At 38.3% G+C, this 23,935-nt stretch overlaps 1 protein-coding gene across 1 annotated transcript in view; it reads right to left on the bottom strand.

Moving 5' to 3' along the window:
- The window catches only part of LOC140140355 (uncharacterized), a 57,856-nt gene that overhangs the window by 5,187 nt on the left and 28,734 nt on the right, over nt 1-23,935 (bottom strand). Inside the window, exon 6 of the mRNA XM_072162115.1 lies at nt 5,558-6,758. Within this exon, the coding sequence (XP_072018216.1) occupies nt 5,558-6,594 (1,037 nt within the window). The 5' untranslated portion in view covers nt 6,595-6,758. The remainder of the gene's footprint in view (nt 1-5,557; nt 6,759-23,935) is intronic.

Below are 23,935 nucleotides of genomic sequence, written 5' to 3'. Positions count from 1 at the left end.
CTTGCTGCTTCTTCTTTAGTCATTTATGAGTAATTCCAATTTTCATAAAATATGTAGAAATGGATAAAAACTAATATAAAACCTGACCACTCGTTTAACGCATCATCACTGAAGGTTTGACTGACCCGAGTGTCTGGCAGACACTTCTGGCCAAAGGCAGTCTATTAAATCCTAGCAAGCTCACAAGAATTCATCATGATTCAACATTTAAACCAAAGTAAAGTTGTTACTATAAAGAATAAAGATTTAGAAAATATTATTAAGAGAAAGAATAACTATCTTAATAAGAAATTGCTCCGTGCATGTTGAATTCCAAGTAATGTTGAATTTTACCACATAGGTCCACCATATGTATACCAGTTGCACAGAGGTGAAGGGCAAGGATTATAAATTTTTATCCATGGTTTGGTTGGAGTTGCATGTAGCTCTCCTGCTGACAGTGGTATGTGAAAATAAGACCAGGGAAAGAAAATTTATAACCACTTTTACTGGCTATTTGAGGGTAAGATTTTGCAGTATTTTTTAAGGAGTGTTCAGAAATACTTTTGGGGGGTTGTATGGGGGGGGCTGGAAAAAAAAAAAAAATTTCATGTCGAAATTTTTTAACCCCCTCTTCGCGAACCCAAAACTTTTTGACCCCCTCTTAATGGACCTAAAACTTTTTGACCCCCTCATATATGTTCAAAACTATTTTGACCCCCCCCCCCCATCATAATGTACCATTCTACTAATGCACATATCAAATGCATCCCGGCTCCTGGGGACCCGGGATGGCCGGTCGTGGGCCGTGGATTTTGGGTTTAAAAGTTCAAGTCCCGGTAAACACCTGGCCAGTCCCGGACCCACCGGGCACAACTCTCAGCCACTCCCGGCCCCGGGCGAATATCTGATGCAAACCGATGCAAACCCGGTATTCCTCGGCCCAAGTTCCCGCCCTGAGCATCGGATATAGGCCTGGATCTACATATGGTTTTAATATCGCGGGTTCAAAATTCGGTATTCAGGTATGTCTTCACTAAATGGACTGCCAAGCTCTGGACATGCTGGGAGGATTCAAATGCTTCAAATATAGGCCAACATGTGTGTTGCATTGCAAATCGTCAGTTACTCACCTTGTTGCGGAACAACTAAACGATAACGAAATTAGGCTACCTAGATTCTCGTCACTAGTGCAGAGCAGCGTAAGGCCTACTGTTTCCACTTTTGGACTAACGTCTATTATGTCTAATGACCCTTTTTCGGACGAGCACACCGTCGAAGGAATTTTACGTTACAATAATCAATGTCGGACTCCAGTCACCCGACATTCCCATTTTTCATGCTTTACAGTGGCAGGGGAATGGGACAAGTAGGTCTATATGATTAAAACATCAAAGATATGAAAGAAACAGATCACTGCATTTACACCTGTCCACGATTATACGGGAGTGGCGAATGTTCGATCTTTGCATGAACATTTTAAGCACATAATATTATAGGCCTACAGTGTGTACATATGATTTTTTTTATGTCAATCCAAAATGCAAATTCAATAATTATAATGAGGCTATTCTGTAAAGGCCCATACCCCATCCAAATAGGCCTACCTTGTATCTTTTTTAAATCAAATGACCATCTATCAAATATTTGGCGCACTAGTTATAATATTTTGTTTGCTCACGAGGTTGTCATTTTGGGTAATATTGAAAACATCCTTTCAACGATTTGTGATTAATGAATATTGTTGACGCTCCAACATTAAAATATAATATAGTTTTGATTTATGTATATTAACACAAGACATTGAATTCAATTTTTATATCATACACTTATAATTATTTTTTTAAAGAAGAAAATTACAGCTGGAGAGTTTATAAAGAACATGTACACTACCTATAGTATCTAGTCTTCTATTAAGTATTATGGCCATGTATAGCAGACGATCGCAGATGTCACAAAAGTATCATGGATTTTTTTATTATCACAGTCAGTTTTGTTTTTGAGTGTAGGCCTAATAATTTAAAACTTTACTCTCGGCGGTGGTTAAAACCAATACATTTGGCATAAATAAGCGTATAGCAGGCTCTCGTTTGAACATGCATGTCAAGAAGCCAGTGTGGTCTGGTTAAACATGTTAACTTTAGAGCCCCGCTCAATAGCAGATACATGAACTACTATGGCAAAATTTGGAAACAACGGCCAAGATTTTGTTTTTGGAATGGATTTATATGAACAGTAACATTAATGTGGCGACTCAGTGGATTATTAATATACATCCACGGCTCAAGTACGGCCAAGTGATAGGATTCCCTGACCCATAAATGTGGACATCCTTACTAGCAAACCACGGCCCATTTTACTGGTTGGAAAACCCGGGTAAGTTACTTACATAATCCCGGCCCGGCTCGGGTAAAGTCCCTGCCCACTTTCCCGGGGGTTTGGCCGACGTCTTATACCAGTCCCGGCTCCCCCCGGGATACATTTTGAGTCAAATCCGGGTCACATGATGTCAAGTCCCGGACCATCCCAGGGTCCCCAGGGGCCGGGGTTGCATTTGATATGTGCATAATTCAATTCTACTACCATTCAAATGGCATTAATGATACTAAAATTTGTATTCAAGTGCAATGAAATTGTACGCATGTCATTGAAAAATATGTGGAATTGTGGAAATGTTTTAAAGTAGCATACTAAAATTTTTGCCATTTGGAAGCTAAACGAATGAAATTTGATGTAAAAGTGGATTACATACGCAAAAATTTGTACTTTGGGGCTAAAATGGCTAAATATGAGCTTAATTTGGTCAGAAACACACATACATCAGGCGTCAACATTTGGGGGATGTGCCATCCCCCGGGATCTACGCCTATGTTTGGGACTTTTGTTCTGTGAGGCGCAAAAAAACAAGACTATTTTAGCCCAAAATACAGTGGCGTAGCCAGTTTTCTTGGTTCGGGGGTGAATAAAATTTCGGGGCACAGACGAGAAAATAAATTGCAGTTGCAAATACATAATTATACCGGTTTTGTTTTTTATAGAGACTGTACATGTATTTCAGCTTCAAAAAAGGCTTTATTGGGACAAAACGTGTGCAAAGATTGTGTATTTCCCCCATGATGGGATGAAAATGCCTTTATTGTGACAATGTGCGCACACAGCGTGCAAACATTTTGTATTTTACACTATTTGGGCCCATGATCAGATTGAATTTATATGGAAAAGGGTCTTCTTGCTCCTTTTCTTTGCCCTCTAGATTTTCTCTTTCATTTTTTGTCAGAGGGGCACTTTTCTCATTCATTTTTTGTCAGGGCCCATCCGCCCCTGTCTACACTACTGCCGAAATGATGTGTTTTGCTATTAAATTGATGGGCCAGTTCGTAGATCGCTGAGCTAAAAATTGTGCAATTTTACCCTATTTGGGCCCAAAACATGGTGCTTTTCGATGTGCTAAAAAAGTTGCACATGGCAATTATTGCTTTATTTTTTCTTCTTTAAGGATTTTAGGGATGTCCCCATGGAAAAAATTAGGGGGAGGACGTGTACCCCAGTTCTCCAAGCTTCCTCCGTCTATAATTGTAATGCAACATGATTTAGTTGTATATATCAGTGATAATAAATCTGTACTACATGAAACATTATTGTAAAAATTGTCAACACTAAAGAAGAGCAAAGATATTGCAGCTTTTAGTGATTTAAAGAGCTGACCAGAAAGAACTGACACAAATCTCAAAATTAAGTTATAGACGACAATTTTTAACACTGGATCAAATGTACTTTTGTTGTGGTTTAATATGTGAACATTTGCGCAAAATTTTTTAACCCCCCCCCCCTCTACGTGCGAAAAACTTTTTAACCCCCCCTGTTCATACACCCAAAACTTTTCAACCCCCCCTATTCAGAACTAAAATTTTTTGACCCCCTACATATTTTCCAGCCCCCCCCACCAGAGTATTTCTGGACACTCCCTAAGGACATGTAGACAATTATGTAATGTAATAAATCTTACAATAATTCACCGGATCTCTGTCTGTCTGTCTATCTGTCCGCACCTTTTCTCGGAGATTAGGGGTCGCACGTTCCTCAAACTTGGTGGGTGGGTGCAGCTTGATATGAGAAAGAACCAGTTTATATTTTTTAAGATCAAAGGTCAACGACCGGGTCAAGTCCAATTGAAGTCTAATTTTAAATTGCTCCTATGCATCTCAAACTTGGTGGGTGTGTTGACCTTAGACTAGCAAATAAAAGTTTCCACAGTGACTTTTTTCGTCAGACCTACGGTTAAGAGGTCATAGGTCAAGAAAGGTAAAATTTCAAATTGCCCCTATGGAGCTCAAACTTGGTGGGTGGGTCGACCTTGGACTAACAAACAAAAGTTTCCACGGTGACTTTTGTCAGACCTATGGTTAAGAGGTCATAGGTCAAAAAAGGTAGAAATTTCAAATTGCCTCTATGGAGCTCAAACTTGGTGGGTGGGTGGGACCTTGGACTAACAAACAAAAAGTTTCCACGGTGACTGTTTTGTCAGAGCTACGGTTAAGAGGTCATAGGTCAAAAAAGGTAGAAATTTCAAATTGACTCTATTGAGCTCAAACTTGGAGGGTGGGTGGATCTTGGACTAACAAACAAAAGTTTCCATAGTGACCTTTTTGTCAGACCTACGGTTAAGAGGTCATAGGTCAAAAAAGGTAGAAATTTCAAATTGCCTCTATGGAGCTCAAACTCGGTGGGTGAGTGGACCTTGGACTAACAAACAAAAGTCTTCACAGTGACCTTTTTGTCAGACCTACGGTTAAGAGGCCATAGGTCAAAAAACGTAAAAATGTCAAATTGCTCATATAATGGAGCTCAAATTTTGTGAGTGGGTGTAACTTTGGTCAAAGAAGCTCAGGTTTGCGTTTGTTAGGTCATCCATGGTCAAAGGTCAGGTCAAATTTCAAATTGAGGGCGAATTGGGTCAAATTGTAAAACGCTGCAGTTGAGCTCAGCTGTTGAGGAAAGTGATCCCGGCCAAAGGACACACCCTGAATTTGAGATCTGCAAAAGCCAATAACCATGCATGATAGCCGAAAACCACGAGATACGGGTAACCGCCTAGTCATTAACAATTTTTGAAGATTAAGCAACAAAATCCTTTAACGTTTTCAACGTTTTATTTTTGTTCCAGCACTCAAAATGTATTTTGCGTTGACATGGTTGAGGAGGACGGTTAGGTGACCTCAAACACATCAATAATTTTGTCCACCCAAGATTTCTCTTTGGTATGCGTTTGTGTGTGTCTTTGTTATGAGTTCTAATGTGCACGGCCATATACCCATTCTGTGTAAAACATTTCTGGCAACACTCTCACTAATAGGGTTTCTCTTGGTATGAATCATCTTGATGTGCGTTAAGTTGCTTTTATGTGTAAAACATTGATGGCAATATTTGCACTGAAAGGGTTTCTCTTTGCTATTAGTTCTGATGTGTGCTGTCAGATTACAATTCACTGTAAAACATTTCTGGCAATACTCGCACTAATAGGGTTTCTCTTTGGTATTAATGAGTTCAGCATGATGTGTGCTGTCAGATTACTATTCACTATAAAACATTTCTGGCAATACTCGCACTTATAGGGTTCTCTTTGGTATGAGTTTTGATGTGTCTTGTCAAGTAACTATTCCGTGTAAAACATTTCTGGCAATAGTCACACTGATAGGGTTTCTCTTTGGTATGAGTTCTGATGTGCTCTGTTAGATGACTATTCTGTGTAAAACATTTCTTGCAATACTCGCAATGATACGGTTTCTCTTTGGTATGAGTTCTGGTGTGTCTTATCAGATCACTATTCTTTGTAAAACATTTATGGCAATACTCACACTGATAGGGTTTCTCTTTGGTATGAGTTCTGATGTGCTCTGTTAGATGACTATTCTGTGCAAAACATTTCTTACAATACTCGCACTGATAATTTTTCTCTTTGGTATGAGTTCTGGTGTGTCTTTTCAGATCATTATTCCTTGTAAAACATTTCTGGCAATACTCACACTGATAGGCCTTCTCTTTGGTATGAGTTCTGATGTGTCTTGTCAGTTTGCTATTCATTGTAAAACATTTCTTGCAATACTCGCACTGATAAGGTTTCTCTTTGGTATGAGTTCTGATATGTGCTGTCAGATTACTATTCTGTGCAAAACATTTCTGGCAATACTCACACTGATAGGGCTTCTCTTTGGTATGAGTTCTGGTGTGGTGTGTGAGGCTACTGCTTCCAGCGAAACACTTCTGACAATATTCACATTGGTATGATTTCTCAGTGTGAATCCTGATGTGGTTTTCTAGGCTGGTTTTTTGGGCAAAATATTTCTGACAGTACTTGCAGTGATAGGGTTTCTCTTTAATGTAATTATATTGATACCATAGCTGCCTGTGATTATTCAAATGCCTTTCCAGCTCACCATTTTTTGACACACTTTTCTGACAAAACACGCTTTTGCATCTACGAGCCCGCACATATTTAATCAGATGTCTGTTAACATGGCTTTTGAATTTTTCCAATGAATAATGCTTCAGGTTGCAAAATTCACATGAAAATGGCTTTAAAGGTTTCATTGCAATCTTGGGAAGACCCAACAACATTCAAAGATGTAGATCAAGTTATTGTGTATACCTGACACCTACCATGGAAGTCAATTGTCAATTCTAGACTGGTAAAGATGCAAGTGAAGCAGCAAGCAATACAAGAACACAATCTTCACTGCCTTCCGTCTCCGTCCTAGTCCAACTTGAGTGGATCGAAATATCTGAAAGATTACAACATAGATTAATGATGTTACATTACCTTTGGAACCGAGGAATATCCTACGCCCTCATGATATTCCTCGGTTCCAAAGGCAAAATGTTTAGATTTTTCACCATGCCCTCCAAATAACCGATGCGCAGTTATTATTAACCTCATTCATAACTGTCACTTTAATAACACAAAATTTTGCTCAAAAGTTTATAAATTTTATGGATGATTTTTACATCTTCCCTTTCCAAAAATCGATCAGGCTAAAACAGGACGACCAATAACAAAAGTGCGTATCACAATCTGTGCAAATATGGAAGCGCGTAATCCTAATATGGCAGCCAGCGTGCGCAGTTTGTTCAACGCACAACAAGTAAACGCCGGTCAATTGTGTGTGACATTGAAACAATTGTAACACATTTTGCGGTCAATTGTGAGATATTAATGACCTCGATTTGCATTTGCGTTCTCACAAACAACTAAATGTGATTGGATCGCATGCATCGCATGCATTCAACTTTTAATGAATCATTCAACATATTTTTTGTCTCATCAAGTCCTAAAAATGAAAAAGTTTTGAATTTGATATACCACATTTCAGTTTAAGGGGTGGGGTATGAGCGTTTGGACAGTATTTATTTTGGGACATTAGAGCACATCAGACATATCGAATTGCATTCTGAATACGAAGAATGTCATTCTGATATCAAATAATTTTGATTTTTGAAATTCGCAATTTAATACACATTTTATGGCAAATCATTAAAATTGATATTTTGATATTTAACAGTACTTGAAGTAAATTTTATAAATCTGATGATTTATACTTAAAGTGTATGTAGGTGGGATGAAAAGCCGACGATCAATTGAAAATTTTGACCTTTCAGATTGAAGATATGGATTTTTTTTCCCAAAACACCAAAAAAATTAGGTCTTTTTGGGAAAAAATCCATATCTTCAATATGAAAGGTCAAAATTTTCAATTGACCGTCGGCTTTTCCTCCCTGCTAAATACACTTTAAGAATATATCATTAGATTTATATAATTTACGTCGAGGACTGTTATATATCAAAAATTTGACAAATATCAAATTTTTATAATTTGTCATAAAATTTGTATTATATTGTGATTTTCAAAAAATGAATATTATTTGATATCAGAAAGACATGCTTCGTATTCAGAATGCAATTCGATAGGTCTGAGGTGCTCTCATGTCCCACAAAAATACTGTCGAAACGCAATAAACGCTATTTTAGATCCCTTAATCATGCGCATATTTTGGGGTGGGGCTTTTGGGGCGCCAGCCCCCGGGGTAAGAGCAGGGGGCGACCAAAATGAAGGGGCGGCGGAAGAAGAAGGGGCCACAAAAACAGGGGCGACAAAAACGAAGGGGGCGGCAACAAGAATTTGTAAATAAAAAAGGGGGAAAATTTGATAAAGCATAAAAAATTTTGAAAAAATGGTACTATACATCAAAATGTGGTGCTTTTAGGGCGCTTGCGCATGAAACCCTTTCAAACGACCGAGAAAAAAATTGGGTCAACCTTTTCGGGCTGTTGAGGAAGGGGCAGCACAAATTGAATTTTCAGGGGTGGAATTTCGTAAAGTGCCACAGGAGTCCAAGTGGATTCTCGCAAGAGAGTTTTGCGAGAGTCCATGGATTCCCGTAAATGGATTCTCGTTGTACAATCTTGCGGGAGTCCAAAAGGTATTATATGTAGGCCTATGTAAAATGCATTCAAACCAACAAACTAACAAAGTTAAGTTTTTAATATATGTGTCATCATACTCTCACTTCCATATATGTCATTGCATCTTTGGCGACTTTTCCTTTATATTTTGCAGGCTTTGAGTTTTAAGGCGTGTTGAACTTAAACGTAAGTTCGCTGAGCCGATCATTTCCAGCGCGAGTCCACATGGACTCTCGCAATAGGACTTTTACGGGAGTCTCTGCGAGAGACGACTCTCGGACTCCCGCCGAAATTCCACCCCTGATTTTCTTCACCCCCCCCCCCCCCGGGGGTGGGGCGGGCACGGTACGCCACTGTTAATGTACTAGTGAGCAATGAAAATGCATGCCTTTAATTTCTTAATAAAACTTATAATAAAATCTGGCCTTGTTACAGGAAATTGATTTTTAATTTAATAATTCATTTTGTGATAAAAAAAATCTGAACTTTAATTCACTTTTTTATTTTTTGCCATTTAGCCGGCAAAAACTGGCAAAAACTTTTTGCCAAGTGTTTAAAACCACGGTTAAAACAACAGGGTTTTCCACCTGCGGCAAAAACATGCGAACCCTGGATGAGCCTTGTTGAGCTTTCAATCAGGATTCTAAAATGTTGAGTCTTGTGTCGTTTTGTTCAGTATTAAAAGCGTATATAGCGTTGCTATGCAAACGGCGTGATGTGACCCCGGACTACGATAGCGAAGATATATTTATCAATTTATGCAGCACAAAATGATTTCTGAGCAATTTTACTGATCAGATTTTTTTTAATCGAGCCAACTTCAACAGCCCCAATTTTAAGCTTACTAATATCATCTCTGTCACTGAATGACACTCTACGACCATGATCATCCCATGATAGGGACAGGCATAAAAATTTCAAATTAATTCTATTAACATGAATTGTTGTTTATTGGAAGAGAGAACTCCAAAACCAATCTTCTACTTTATTGCTAAGTGAAGTTATGATGAAATTACTGTCGGAACATTAGGCCATATTCTCGAATAAGACTTACCATAGGAGTGCATGCGGGACTTGATAATTTTTGTGCCCCCCTGTCAATTTTTTGTTTTCATTGTAATTTAATCTAATTGTTGTTGAATATTATGTATGGTATATTATTATTTTCAACAAATCTGGGAAATTTTGTATGAAAATTCAAATGGTAAAATTTTGCCATTTATCAGCCATTTTGAGCCCATTTTAAGCAAAAACAATGATTTTTCTCAAGTGATAACAAAAAAGTACCCCGTTGTCAGTTTTGTCACACTTTTTATCGCTTATAAGCACTATAAAAGCCACTGGCTAACCCGCTTGCAAGCGTTTAGCAGGTGCCTGTTTTTATTGCCCGGCGTACCTGTTTTGCCCGGCGCAGAGCACTAGGACTAGGATTATGGTTTGGATTAGGATTAGGGTTAGGGTTATTCATCGGTAATATTAAAAGTATACCGTGCAACGCAAGGCAATGCTAGTAATCATTTCAAAAGGTGTGAAGAGGCACGCTTCGTAGCGCTTGAATAGGTACCCGTCGGATATCGTGAAAGTGTGATAAGAGGCTGCAAAAAGTTGTTTCTCCCAGCAAATATAAAGTAAACTGGAATTGTTATGTGAAAAGGATGAAAGTTTTTGTCAAACCATGTTTCCCTTTTGTCAGAAGATGAATTTTGGGTCTCCAAAATGGTGTTTTCAGTGGCACAAAATGGCACAGATTTGGGCTTTATTATCCTATCCATATTCGGCCATGTGTTTTGAGTTGGTAGATTTTTCGGTACCCAAAATTTCCAATTTTTTTCCTCTTTGAAAATGCACGCTTTTTGATACAAATATAATTGTTTGTTAACTAAACCCATAAGTACAAGAAAAGTATACATTTCCTGACATGAAATTAAACAGGGAATCCAAAAATGATATTAGTTTTCCAGTAGGAAAATTGGTTTGGGAGGTAGTGGACTTTAAATAGCAACATTTTCCATAAAAAATATTCGATCTTCAGCGAGATATAATTTTTACATATTATACCCTATGCTGAAAAGGACATCATATTTGAGTTCCTTGGCTCAAGAGCTTTCAAAAAATGTATAGTTGTATACCTTTATTGTGATACCTGCTACAGGTTTCGCTGTGTGCGAACATATTTGAAACCAACATTTCAGGCCTTCTGATAGGGATTTACACACAAACAGTTCAATTTAAGGCATTTTCTGTTCAAGTGATTTAGTCCAGTCAATCTAAACAAATTAGTGGTGTCACCCACCACTAATTGCAACAGAATTGTTTTCACTTTTATACATTTTAGAGATGTCCCCTGAACATCATGTACCAAAAATATACTAAAATATACTTGGTGGAAAGGTAGTTTTGGTGGGAAAAGGTCATACAGGGTCAAATTTCAAAATTGCTTTAATCTTTTTAAAAACTATACCAAAGCATTCCTCTAGTCATAAAGACTCAGAAAAAGTATAGTTTGTCATATCTGTGATGTACCATTCTCAAGTTATAAGCGAAAAGGTCAAAGGTCAAATTTTGGGCTCCACATGGGTCAACTTCGAAAAAATGCTCCGATCTCCTTAAAATTGGTCTCAATGTGTTCGTCCTTTAAAAACACTCGAAAATAAGAATAGTTTGCCATATCTTGGATGCTTCGTTACCTAGGTAGCAGGGTAAAAGAGGTCATTGACCATTGAACTCTATTGACCCCGACCTAGTTTTCGATGTTACGCATGTAATTAAACAACCTAAACAGTGCAAATATTCTTTAAATGAATTATGTTTGCAAGTTTAACAATTTGAGACCATTTTGGTTAAAATCAGACAATTTTTAGTTTTTGACCTCTTTTGACCCAACCTTTGACCTTTTCGGTTATAACTCAAAAACCGTACATCACAGATATGGCAAACTATATTTTTTCTGAATCCTTATGACACAGCGCGACCATTGATATAGCCCGAAACAACCGCTAGGTCATATCGATCGCATCGTGCCCTAGTATTCATCAGTAAAGCTCTGTAGCAATCCATGCGTTTTAAATTAACAATTGAATAAAGCGCGCGCACTTGGGATAGTCGACATGGGTTCATCGTTGGGCAAGCAAGCTCGACCACATTGCCACGCTAAGCAATTTCGGCCGCGTTATCGTTTTGATTTGCAACTTTTGAAAATGCACCAAATGCCATATTCAGTCTTTGTCACTTTTGAGTGTTTGGTATCAAATTTGGTATCAAATTTAGAGCTAACAAGATTCTGCACACAACCGTATCAATCACATTTTCATAACAAGATCAGGTTTAACCTACATAAATATATGTTTTCTATACTTCACTTGACCCAAATATATGATTTTTTATGGTGATAATCAAGTCGTACATGGAATTTTAGAGGGATTTTGATAGCAGTTCCATTTAAAAAAAGCTGCTATCGCCATGAGACTAAGATCAAGGGGTGACACTAAATTCACGGTTGTTCTATTAGCAACGCAAAAATCTATGAAAAATTCAGCTGGTTTACTAGCTAGAAAGTGAGGCCAGTTATCGATCCGTTATAGCTCGTTATGAATAATTCATGTTCAATTTCTTGGATCATGTTAATTGAGTTTGGCAAATAACAACGTTGTTAGTTTTGCGAACTTTGCCTGTTCAATGAGAGTATAGCGCGCCCCAATACATCTGGGCACAAAACAGGCTAAAACGATCCAGTTTAATGAAATGGCGGACGGGTATTCCCATCAGGCACCAGTGATATGTTTTTCAAAGAAAGTCTACTAATTTGATATGAAATGACATTTTGCAATAGCAAAGTCAAAATTAGGACTTAATGCTGTCAATAATATGAAGGAAATATGTGACAGAGGCAAGGTGGGAAATACAAGTAGTATTTAAGTTATAATAACCTTTGATACCCGACCTGTCCTTCCATCATGGCGCCTTATTCGCCTTTATGTATTTCTATTATGCTCTCAAGTAAAATAAAATACCACTCTGCTCTGAGCAGACAATGTTACTTGGCTCACAGTATGAATTATTGATTTTATACTGAAGTAAAGAAATGCACAGTGTATGTGCATGATGTGCAAGCATACTCCAAATATTTACGGTAAATCTGAATAGTGGTCACATGTTAACATATCATGTGCTCGGAAATCACGTGGCAACATTTTAAGATTTCAGGCTTGTTTACTAGTTAATTGCCATTTGTACTCTTTATTATTTATCTTTGTTAATTAACATATATTTTAAATGCTGATAAATCGTGGTTGGCTACCCATGATATCTGTTAAATTCAATGTTTTATGAATATAATTCTACCACGCAGAGGGGGTCACGCAGCAGAATTTCACATCACCTGACTTAGCTACATTTCGAAGCTCTGCTCTTCAAATTCATGTAAATTTCAAAGTTTATACATTTAATATATAAATAATATGATACTAATTTTTTGTTATAACCAACTGGTACACGAAATATACTAGCTTATTACCTATACAGAAAGGTGATTATCAGCCTTCACTCAGCAAATTGACATGCCCGCATATGCAGCCATTCTCCGTCTGGATAACATGACTGTCGCCTCAATACGTCTGGGCGCAAATTTAAATAACAATACGCTATTTACATATCAATGCGGCCTCATGCTAATTAAAGCTGCCCCATCCAGGAGTTCATCTATGCTAAGATGTAGAAACACCCCTAAATGCCGTTTTGGGGAATTTTGCTAGCAGAATCTTTTTGATGAAAGTCAATCTTTGACAAGATGTAACTTTGTTTACGGAAAGTGCCATGACAAAAATGTTTTCAGTTTTGGCTTTGTTTAGTCAAGGGCTTTAATTTGATATGTAAAATGGTTCAGTTTGATGGCAAATTTGAATTCACCTAGCATAGCTATGTAATGGCGAGCGGTCCGAATTTTGAGCCATACAAGTTTACGTGCAGTGCGTGGTGAACTAACTTCAACTTGCACGTCACGTTTGATTTCCTTTATTTTTAAATTTATATTTTCAACCTTATTTTAATGTAAGAGTGAAACAATTTTCTCAGGGATAAAGGTATTCTCTTCTCAATACATTTAAAAGCAAAACACTTCTTTAATTAGAGTCAAGCGGTAGCATGACCAGCTAAAAAAAAAAAAACGACTGATAAAGAAGAATAAACAGATGCACCAAGGACTATATTTACATCGAAACAAAAACGCTATTGTTCTATGATATTTTTCGCTGGGTACAAAATATATCTAAAACCATGCTAAATCTTATTTACTGTCCAAAGTGTAATATTTTAATAACTCATTAATTCAAAAGTTACACCAATCTTACAGTCAATCCGATTGTTTGATAATAAACAAACGTTCTTGCTTCATTTTACGCGGTATTTTATAGCCAAATTTAGTGGCAAATCATAGCTAATCATACTGATATCCAGAATCTTTCGACACTGCTACAGCCATACATGGCTGTCACTGTCGCACTACTTTTTGAGATTCACTTCCAAATATACCCTAGCATTTTCCTGGATACCCTCCATACAAATTCTGGATCCCATTCGCCAAAAAATCAAGTTTTTCACAATTCTTTTATTCTATCCGGACCACAGCATATATTCATATTAATAAATACTCCACTTTTACACGACGTTATATCGAGACGTCCCCGTGGCGAAGCGGTTAAGGCCATGGACTTCTAATCCATTTATGTGTATTTGCTCAAGTTCAAACTTCCCACCACTTTTTTTTTTTTTTTTCAATGTTTTATTAACCAATTTATTGTCATAAATCAAGAATAACACCATTTTGAACACCCACTGCAATGGTTATATTATTTTTTTTTCATCAAACAAACAATTTATCAGTGGCTCTGTTCACAGCTCAGACTGAAATTATATTTGGAATAATTATTATAAATTGTCACAAATTAAAATCACAAACCGCGAAAGATAGCCAACAACTGTCGCTAAATATTGATATCAACTAGATTTCCCCACAGGGCTATAAAGAACCACAACCCGCGAAATTTGGATATCCAACTAGATTGCCCATAGGGCTACAAAGAATCACACACCACGAAATATGGATATATCCAACAAGCTTAAATTATAAATTAGCTCCCGATAGAGGGCAGGGCTTGATAAGGAAATTCAAATCGCAAACCATGAAATATCGCCGACAACCGCCTTTTAATAGGGATATCCAACTAGATTGCCCCGCAGGGCTACAAAGAACCACAAACCGCAAAATTTGGATATCCAACCAGATTACCCGTAGGCCTATCGATTATAAAGAACCACAAACCGCGAAATATGGATATCCAACAAATTAAGACCACAAACCGCGAAAGATCGCCAACAACTGCCGGTCAATATTGATATCCAACTAAAGAACCACAAACCGCGAAATTTGGATATCCAACAAGCTTAAACTATAAATTAGCTCCCGATAGAGGGCAGGGCTTGGTGAAAACAACAAACCACGAAAGATCGCCGACAACCGCCGCTTAATAGGAATATCCAACTAGATAGCCCCGCAGGGCTACAAAGAACCGCAAACCGCGAAATTTGGATATCCAACCAGATTGCCCGTAGGCCTATCGATTATAAAGAACCACAAACCGCGAAATATGGATATCCAACAAATTAACACCACAAACTGCGAAAGATCGCCAACAACTGCCGCTCAATATTGATATCCAACTAGATTGCCCCGTAGGGCTATAAAGAACCACAAACCGCGAAATTTGGATATGCAACTATTGCCCCACAGGGCTTCAACGAACCACAAACCACGAAATATGGATATCCAACAAGCTTAAACTATAAATTAGCTCCCAAAAGAGGGCAGGGCTTGATGAGGTCAATTAAAACCACAAACCACAAAAGATCGCCGATAACCGCCGCTTAATAGGGATATCCAACTAGATTGCCCACCAGGGCTACAAAGAACCACAAACCGCGAAATTTGGATATCCAACTAGATTGCTCGCAGGCCTATCGATTATAAAGAACCACAAGCCGTGAAATATGGATATCCAACAAATTAAGACCACAAACCACGAAAGATTAACAACAACTGCCGCTCAATATTGATATCCAACTAGATTGCCCCGCAGGGCTACAAAGAACCACAAACCGCGAAATTTGGATATCCAACAAGCTTTAACTATAAATTAGCTCCTGATATAGGGCAGGGCTTGGTGAAAACAACAAACCACGAAAGATCGCCGACAACCGCCGCTTAATAGGAATATCCAACTAGGTTGCCCGAAGGGCTATACAAAGAACCACAAACCGCGAAATTGGATAGCCAAGTAAATTGCCCAAGAGGGCTACAAAGAACCACTAACATTAAAACACGATTATCTTACCTAGTCGGGGCATTTAGACGCTTCCGTAGTATAGGCTTAAATATATGCGCATTAACCAGTTCCGACTTGAAGTAGGCCTAAATCGGACTTACTCTCTGTGTCTCTCTGGCATTGTCTACATTGGGTGTGTGTTGTTCATATTTACATTTTCTTTACATATTTACGTTGCATTGAATAATTAAAGTGTATTAAAATGTATCTTAACATTACAGTCACGCGTGACGAGCAAGTTTTAAAAATAAACGACTGATAAAGTTTTGTTAATTTATTTTTATTGTCATGAATCAAGAATAGCAATCTCAAACATCTATTTTTCGTTATATTATTCGCTTTTATGGAGCACTTCGTAACCTGATGACTTTCCAAGCTTGGAGCTGATTGGCTACATTCATAAAAAGAAAAGAAATCTACCATAATAACGTTGACAACGTAAAGAAATCAGCAAGTTTAAAAAACCCACCTCGGCTCACTTTTTGAAACTTGGTCCCATTTTGAACACCAACAGCAAATCAGTGTTTTTATTTTATTTCAACAGAATACAGCGTTTCCAACAAGATTACAAGCCTACTTGTTATTCGTTTAATTCAATCATTAATCATGATTATTATAAAACAAAACACAATAGGATATTGGTTTACCTTGCAAGAACAAGATAATAACCTTTTAGGTCGTTTCAGAAAGCTTACAAATTAATATCGCATTTGCACATTAAAGATACATAACACTTCTGGAAATGTTTTAAATTTATATAAATATGATAAAGTTGAAATCAGTACCTTTTACAAATGTGGGACCAAGTTTCAAAAAGTGAGCCGAGGTGGGTTTTTTAAACTTGCTGATTTCTTTACGTTGTCAACGTTTTTTGGTAGATTTTATTACCTAAATTCCCGTTTTACTTAGCATCCAACGCACGAGCCGTCGATACGGGCGCCGCCATTGTTTTGTTTTCGCATTGGAAATTCCTCGTTTTGTGTAGGAGCACCTCTTCCTTTTGGGAGAGCCAAGTCCTTCCAGAAGACCTCAACCGCTATACGCCATAGAAGTGACGTAGTTAATCGGATTAACTACCATAGCAATAGATGAATACAAATTTGACTATACCGCCCTGCACTACATTGCACATTGCATTGAACCAAAGGCTAATCACTCACACCTGTAAGATAAGTATCTTTGAAAAGAGCGGTAGAGAGTTCAATCTATGTTTGCTGACATACACATGTAGGATAGTGCAGGGTGGTCTATTCAAAAATTGTATTCATCTATTGCTATGGTAGTTAATCCGATTATGATGTCACTTCTAACAAGGCGGTAGAGGAAGCACCTCTTCGCACTTGTTCTCGCTGGGATAAGAGTGATTATAAAGTCCCAATCACTCTATATCGATGTTTAGATTGCCTGACCGACAACTAATAGATCGGCAATCGACAGCCAGCGCACTCTCATTATAAACAGTGACCAAAGGAGTTATGAATTTTCCTATATGACTCCAAATATGGTTGTTAACTTCCCGCCCTGTATTTATAACCTGAGACCATAATGGTCTCAGTTTATAACCGCATCTCATAAGCCTATAACTTTTTGAAATGACAATAGCAATTAAAGAATAGCAGCAACAACAAAAATAATGACATTTGTTTCAGTAGATATCCACAAAAAAAGCTTATAGACGAATCCCGGGACCAGAATCCAACGAGCCAAGTGATGGTCAGAATTCAGTCAGCCATTATTGGGTCCCGCCTGCACAAACTGGTATTGTGCCAATTGGGTGGATTAAATCCGCTTAACCCTAACACCTGTAAATACCACGAAATTAAAAATTCGATCTGCGCATGCATAAATCCCAGGGTCTGCGATCACCCCAAGGGACCGATCGTTATTTACAACAGGGGGATGGGCGTTTTGGAAAAAATATCGACAAAAAATTTCACTTCAATCCCCCTCCTGGTTCAACTAAAAATTTCAGGTTCCCCCCTAAAGACCCAAAAAAATTTTGTGTCCCCCCTAAATTTTCCCATTCCCTCATCTGTCATAAATAACGATCGCTCCCTAAGTGTGATATGCTCACAGAATTGCTGGCCGGGCATCAATAACCTGTGGCTACCGGTCCGCGATCGTGTGGTTAGCATGCTTGGGTCAAAGGTTCAATCCCGGAGTGCCAAGTCAAAATTATTCTTCTTGACTTTTTCGATCTTCTTTGACTTCCGATATCAAAAAGCATGGGTCAGTGCTAGGGTTAATGATTAATCGATGTTGAATTGTATTGTGTTGTAAACTTTCATCATTCTTTTGTCTACGTGTAACATGGGTAGTACGGTGGAATGCAGTTTAATATCCCCGCCAAGGCCACATCATTTCACATTTTAGGTGGTAGCCTATAGACCTAAGGGGGGACCCAGTAATGGCTGCATCCCGGGGGGTCACTCCCTTTGTGGCCTGTACACCATCCGCGATAATCAACTTTTGAAAGCACCCTAAACAAGGAGGGTGCTTTTCAAAAGTTAAAACCCTTGGCTAAAACGATACCCTAAACAAGTGTTTTCACACCCCCACAGTGTCATCGCCGCGATATCTTCATGGCAGAAATCGTCATGGTAGATTGAATCCACCGCCACGCATGGCCATTAATTTTGTTCCGACCTGTTTAATAGTTTTGAGAAGCATAATGGACCGAAGGACATCGAACTAAGGCTACTGACAATAGCCCGGTGACTCACACACAGCGAGGTCAGCGATCGAGCATGGTACGCCATAGGTCATATGCTTTTAGACTACCCACGATTGGCCTATACACTGCCCTTTATAATTTGGCACATATAAAATCAGAATTATTGTCAGTTTTATTTTGAGTTCAAGACGCAAGCTTCTTTCTCAAGACGCAATGAGCTAACGACTATCATATCTGTTCAACACATATGTGATGCGATCAATAGGGTGCATCTGTTGCCCCTTTAGTGAGCAATTGTTCTGTCCCTAGTCTTAAAATGTTCCATTGGTCAAAATATTACTTGCAGTGAAATTTTATTTAATTCTGAGGTTGTTTAGGGGGGCCTCCGCAGCTTTGAATATTTTGAATGCAAGGCTGCCGAATTCGGAAGGCTTACGGCTTGCATTTCAAATATTTCAAATTTTGACCAAAATACTAACTGGACTCTTGATGTTTTCTTCAAGTATGGCAATTATTTATCATATTTGATTATTAAATGGTACATACAAGTCTGTAAACTTGGGGGGGGTCATGTATGACCCCCTATCAAAAGCATACACAAAAGAAACTGAATTTTCAGTACCAATGAAACAAATGCAACTGTCAGAATTCCAACTTTTCAAACATGTGACAGCAGCATGAGCCACTATCCAGGAGGCTTTTCAAAGACCACTATATATGAGACCACAGGGGGGTCGTCATCAAGTTGGCGAAATAATATTGACTCGGTGCCTTTTATGATTTGTAAATTGAAGCCTCCCAATTTGTCCAGAAGAACTTCGGTTTCACTGGCACACAGTGACAACATGCCACTGATACAGTTAGCTGTATCTCATTTATTTGGAATTGCAGACAATGATAGCGGACTGGGATGCCGAGGTTCTTTATATAAGTCCTGCAATTTGAATCAGATCATCTAAAAAGAGAGCTGAGAACTATTGTGAGTTTGTAAGATGCTGGATGGGCAGTCTATCAAATTCAAGTAGCCCGGGCCACTACACAAAGCCAGATGGATGGCTAAACTTCTGAACGCTATCAAAATGTGCCTGCTAGAGCCTAGTAGAGGCCGAGATCCAGAAGCTCACAACAGGAACAGGAACTACAAAGTACCAGATACACAAAGTGAGAGACTTTGTACAGCCTTTGCTACCACTGAGTATAGTTCCTGGTGGCTGACATATAATTCTGTGGTTGATACCCCATGGAACGACCTCAAACTGTGGCGTAGTTTGCTGAGTTGAACCTATCTGTTACAGAAAGTGCACAAGGTATTCAAGCGGCACTTATGGTACCCCCTACCTGCAAGATGTCAGAAATATTGTTCCCCTGGCTTATTCATGAACAAGGTACCAACAGGAGAGTGACGGGCACTGGCTGATAGTCTTCTCGCAAACCACAAGTGGAATGCCCCAAAGGACCACTTTGGAAGTGGATTTGGAAAGCCCAAGTTCCCCACAGTTATCCCTGAGTCTACAACACTTACAGATTTAGTGATTCCTGGTTCATGCTTTTTAAAACAGTTTGCAAATATACCATGAGTTTCTAACGGAACCAGTTTAAACCTGGTCATACAGACTCCGCTACATACCAAGCCTCACTAGCAAACATTGATGCATAAATGTATCGACTATTGTGCAGAGCGTGATGTGAAGCAACGTGAAGTTTAGCTTGTATTATACCTGTCAGCAGCAAAGTCTGAAGAACAGTATCAGAATGTTCATCAAGTTGTAGGAGAAGACCAACGGATAATGCCTAATGGACATCAACGCAAAGAAAACACCGATTTAAGCTATGGATAAACTGCTTCAGGAACTGTCACTTTTAGGTGTTTTATTAAACTTAAAGTTGATGCAGTATATCAAAGGTTATGAACAATTTCAAGTTATGTTAAATTATCCTTCAAACTATATGCTGTTATTATGTACTATATCCATGTTCATAACAAAGATTTTTAAGGGGGTTGAGGGATGTATCTAGATGAATTGACCTCAATGTTTATATCAACAAAGGCAGGGGACTTGATATGCTTGAGTGAACCACATACAACCACTACACTGTTCAATAACCTTATTGGGATGTGGCAAGAGTTCTAGCACAGGCCCTAAACAAAATATGATGTGTGTTTATACTGCCAGGCAAGGAACAATGGGAATTGTGATAATGCACACAATGCGCATTTATACTGCCAGGCAATGACGTCAGAAGTCAACTCATCTGTTGTTTAACCAAATAATACTTTAATGATGAAAATGTTGTATAGCTCAGATTGAAAAGTAATTTTTTCAACTAATTCCATCCTGATTTTGAGCCATATTACCATTAATGAAAGGGAAGCAGACTTTTTTGGAGGGGGGGGCTGGGGCATCACAATGACCCCAATCACAAGGTTACAGACCTATATGTACCATGTAGTAACTAAATATGAATAAATAAGTACCATTCTTGAAGAAAAAGTATTTGATTCTTGTCAAATTTTGGTCAAATTTAAAGTTTTTGAAATACAAGCCTTCAAGCCTGCCGAATTCGGCAACCTTGCATTTCAAATGTTCAACCTCTCGGAGGCCCCCCTAAATCATGTTCAAATTTTCTAAAATTTTGCAGCAGGTATTTATTTAGGCAATGGAACAAATTTAAACTAGGGACAGATAGAAAACAGACAATTTTGAAAAAAAGGGGGCAACAGATGCACCCTAGCGATCAAGCAAAATCAGTCGGAACTCGGAAATATTAAATTTTCAGTTTCTTACAAAATAGTAAAAAGCATTTACAAAGCTACATTTTGCAGGAAACTCCATTTGAATTTGAAGAACCAGTTCCAAAGATATGAGCAATTACAGAGTTTCCAAAACAATAGGAAAGAAAAGGAAATATTACCTTTGTTTGGCTATATCTCAAAATCAATATCTGCGAGTTCCGACTGATTTTGCTTGATCGCATCACATATGTTCAAGTGCAAGGAAAAAATATGGCTTCTTTAGAATAAAAAAATATATTCATTATTTTCTAACCCAGTATCCAAAGATTTTCGTCTGAATATCAAAATCGTGCATAGCACATTCACGTGTATCGACCCCTAACAGGTGCATCTTCATTCGAGATCCATGAATTTCCATGAAAGGATTTAGCTAGCTGGCAAGATAATTTCTTTGCTTGAATGCTCACACTCAGGTTACAACAAGTATGTTCAGGTATTATATGCTTGATAAAATTAAACTGTCTGACCAGCTAAACACCTCAAAAGAAATAAGTCCCCTCTGAACATGTCGTCATAACATCGTAAGGTTTCATTTTGTACCAAAACTAACTTTGAAATAATTATATGACTGTTTACTAAGTGCTAGCTGTGTGAAAATAAGAGATTTCCATGACTTCAGGGCTGAATGAGCCTAAATTGAAGGCAAAAACTGCCCTTTTCAAAAGTCACAAAGTAGGCCTATGCTTGTCACAAAAGTTGATTCATGGCTTGTTACTAATGGAAAACCCCATGTGTTTGAGTGCAGTTTAAAATTCTCACCAAGTGAACATTTACTGTAATGTGTATCGATTCTTGATCATTCAGCCATGCAAATCCCCTTGGTGCAGAGTTCAGCACAGTGAGTTGTAAGATGGTCAGTTCCATTCCTTGTCCCTAATCGCCTTGCAGTTAACAAGCATATAGGCCTACTTTGTGACTTTTGGAAAGGGCACTTTTTGTCTTCAATTTAGGCTCATTCAGCCCTGAAGTCATGGAAAGCTCTCATTTTCACACAGCACTTAGTAAACAGTCATATAATTATTTCAAAGTTAGTTTTGTTGGTACAAAACGAAACATTACGATGTTATGACGACATGTTCAGAGGGGAACTTATTTCTTTTGAGGTGTTTAGTATTCTCCTCCGCCGTCAGTGTGATTCCAGACACTCCACGTACCGTGTTGCGAAGGTGGAGGAGACTAAAGCTGTATTGACGAACACGCATGCGTTAAAAAATATGTAGCCTAGGTCTAACACTTTTTATAGCGTGATCGTAGTTTCCGCATTGTTCCTATGCACTTTCACCCTCCTGCTTGTATTGAGATCTTATTCACCATGACAACTCTTCACTGTAAAATATGATTTCTGATACATGTGTGCTGTTAGATTACTATTCACTGCACTCGCTTTCTGACAATATTCACACTCCTAAGACCGGTCTAAAGTTACCTTAGACCTGGTCTAAGGAATTAAGTTCCATCACGAATGGTCATTTACTTTAGCTAGCAAATTCTGAAGATTTTAATGCAATGTTCAAAGAGAAAATTGAAAATAAAGTTATGTATCAATGGAAAGCTTTATAGTGATGTCAGGATACTAAAAACATTTTTGAAGATGCCAAATTTTTTGGATCCTAATTTGCAAACCTTAAATGGTCTAGATGTATGTTGTGAGCGCAGCGAGCAGCAAAATTTGCATATTTAAGCGCTTCCGTGCTGTTTTTCCCAAGCCTTTTAGAGCGTTTTTCTTAGAAAGGCGCCCAATAAATGTGTGCCAACAATCGCTTGCCCCCCCCCCCTTTCAGCTCCCCAAAAATTTCTTCCCCCCCCCCAGTTTTACCATCCTCCTAGGCCTTATAATTATTGCACATTACAAGATACATATTTGGTGCATACGCACCAATATGAACCTCGCACCAATCGATTCGTGTTCAACGTATAAGTGACGTATATTTCATTGCTTAAGCATTGGAGAAATAGGTAACCTTGAAAAAAGGACCCAAATTTTATGATTTTTCTTATAACTTGACCTTTGACCTCGCTTGACCTCAATTTTATTTCGGGCATATATTCCCCACGTATCAAGGATTCCACCCACCAAATTTGAGTCCGATCGACAAAGTTTGAAAGGCGCCTAATAAATGTGTGCCAACAATCGCTGTCTCTCGCTCGCCAAAAAAAAATTTGCCCCCCCCCTTTCAGCTCCCCAAAATTTCTTCCCCCCCCCCCCAATTTTACCATCCTCCTAGGCCTTATAATTATTGCACATTATAAATTTGGACATTGGTAAACTTAATTAGACTGGTTTCTTTCAGTTTGAAGGGGTTTTTACTATGCAAATCAGCTAATTGGCATGGTACTATTTTTAGAATATTTTGCTATCTACTGCTGATAGCAATGACAAAAATTCCAATTTCATGATTTCCCATTTTAATCTCTCTAAATAAGAGCAAGCAAACATGAAGATAAGCAAATTGCAAAAGCAAATGAGGAGAAAATACATGGCCAGTGGTGTAACATCATAGGGGTGGGAAAGGGCATCATGTCCCCAGGGGGTCACTCCCATTGTGGCCTGTACACCATCCGCGATAATCAACTTTTGAAAAGCACCCTAAACAAGGATTTAACCCTTGGCTAAAACGACGCCCTAAACAGGGATTTCATTCCTAACATCAAAT

The sequence above is a fragment of the Amphiura filiformis genome, chromosome 19 (assembly GCF_039555335.1).
Source record: "Amphiura filiformis chromosome 19, Afil_fr2py, whole genome shotgun sequence".
Classification (NCBI taxonomy): Eukaryota; Metazoa; Echinodermata; class Ophiuroidea; order Amphilepidida; family Amphiuridae; genus Amphiura; species Amphiura filiformis.
This window is presented reverse-complemented; position numbering and strand designations above follow the sequence as displayed.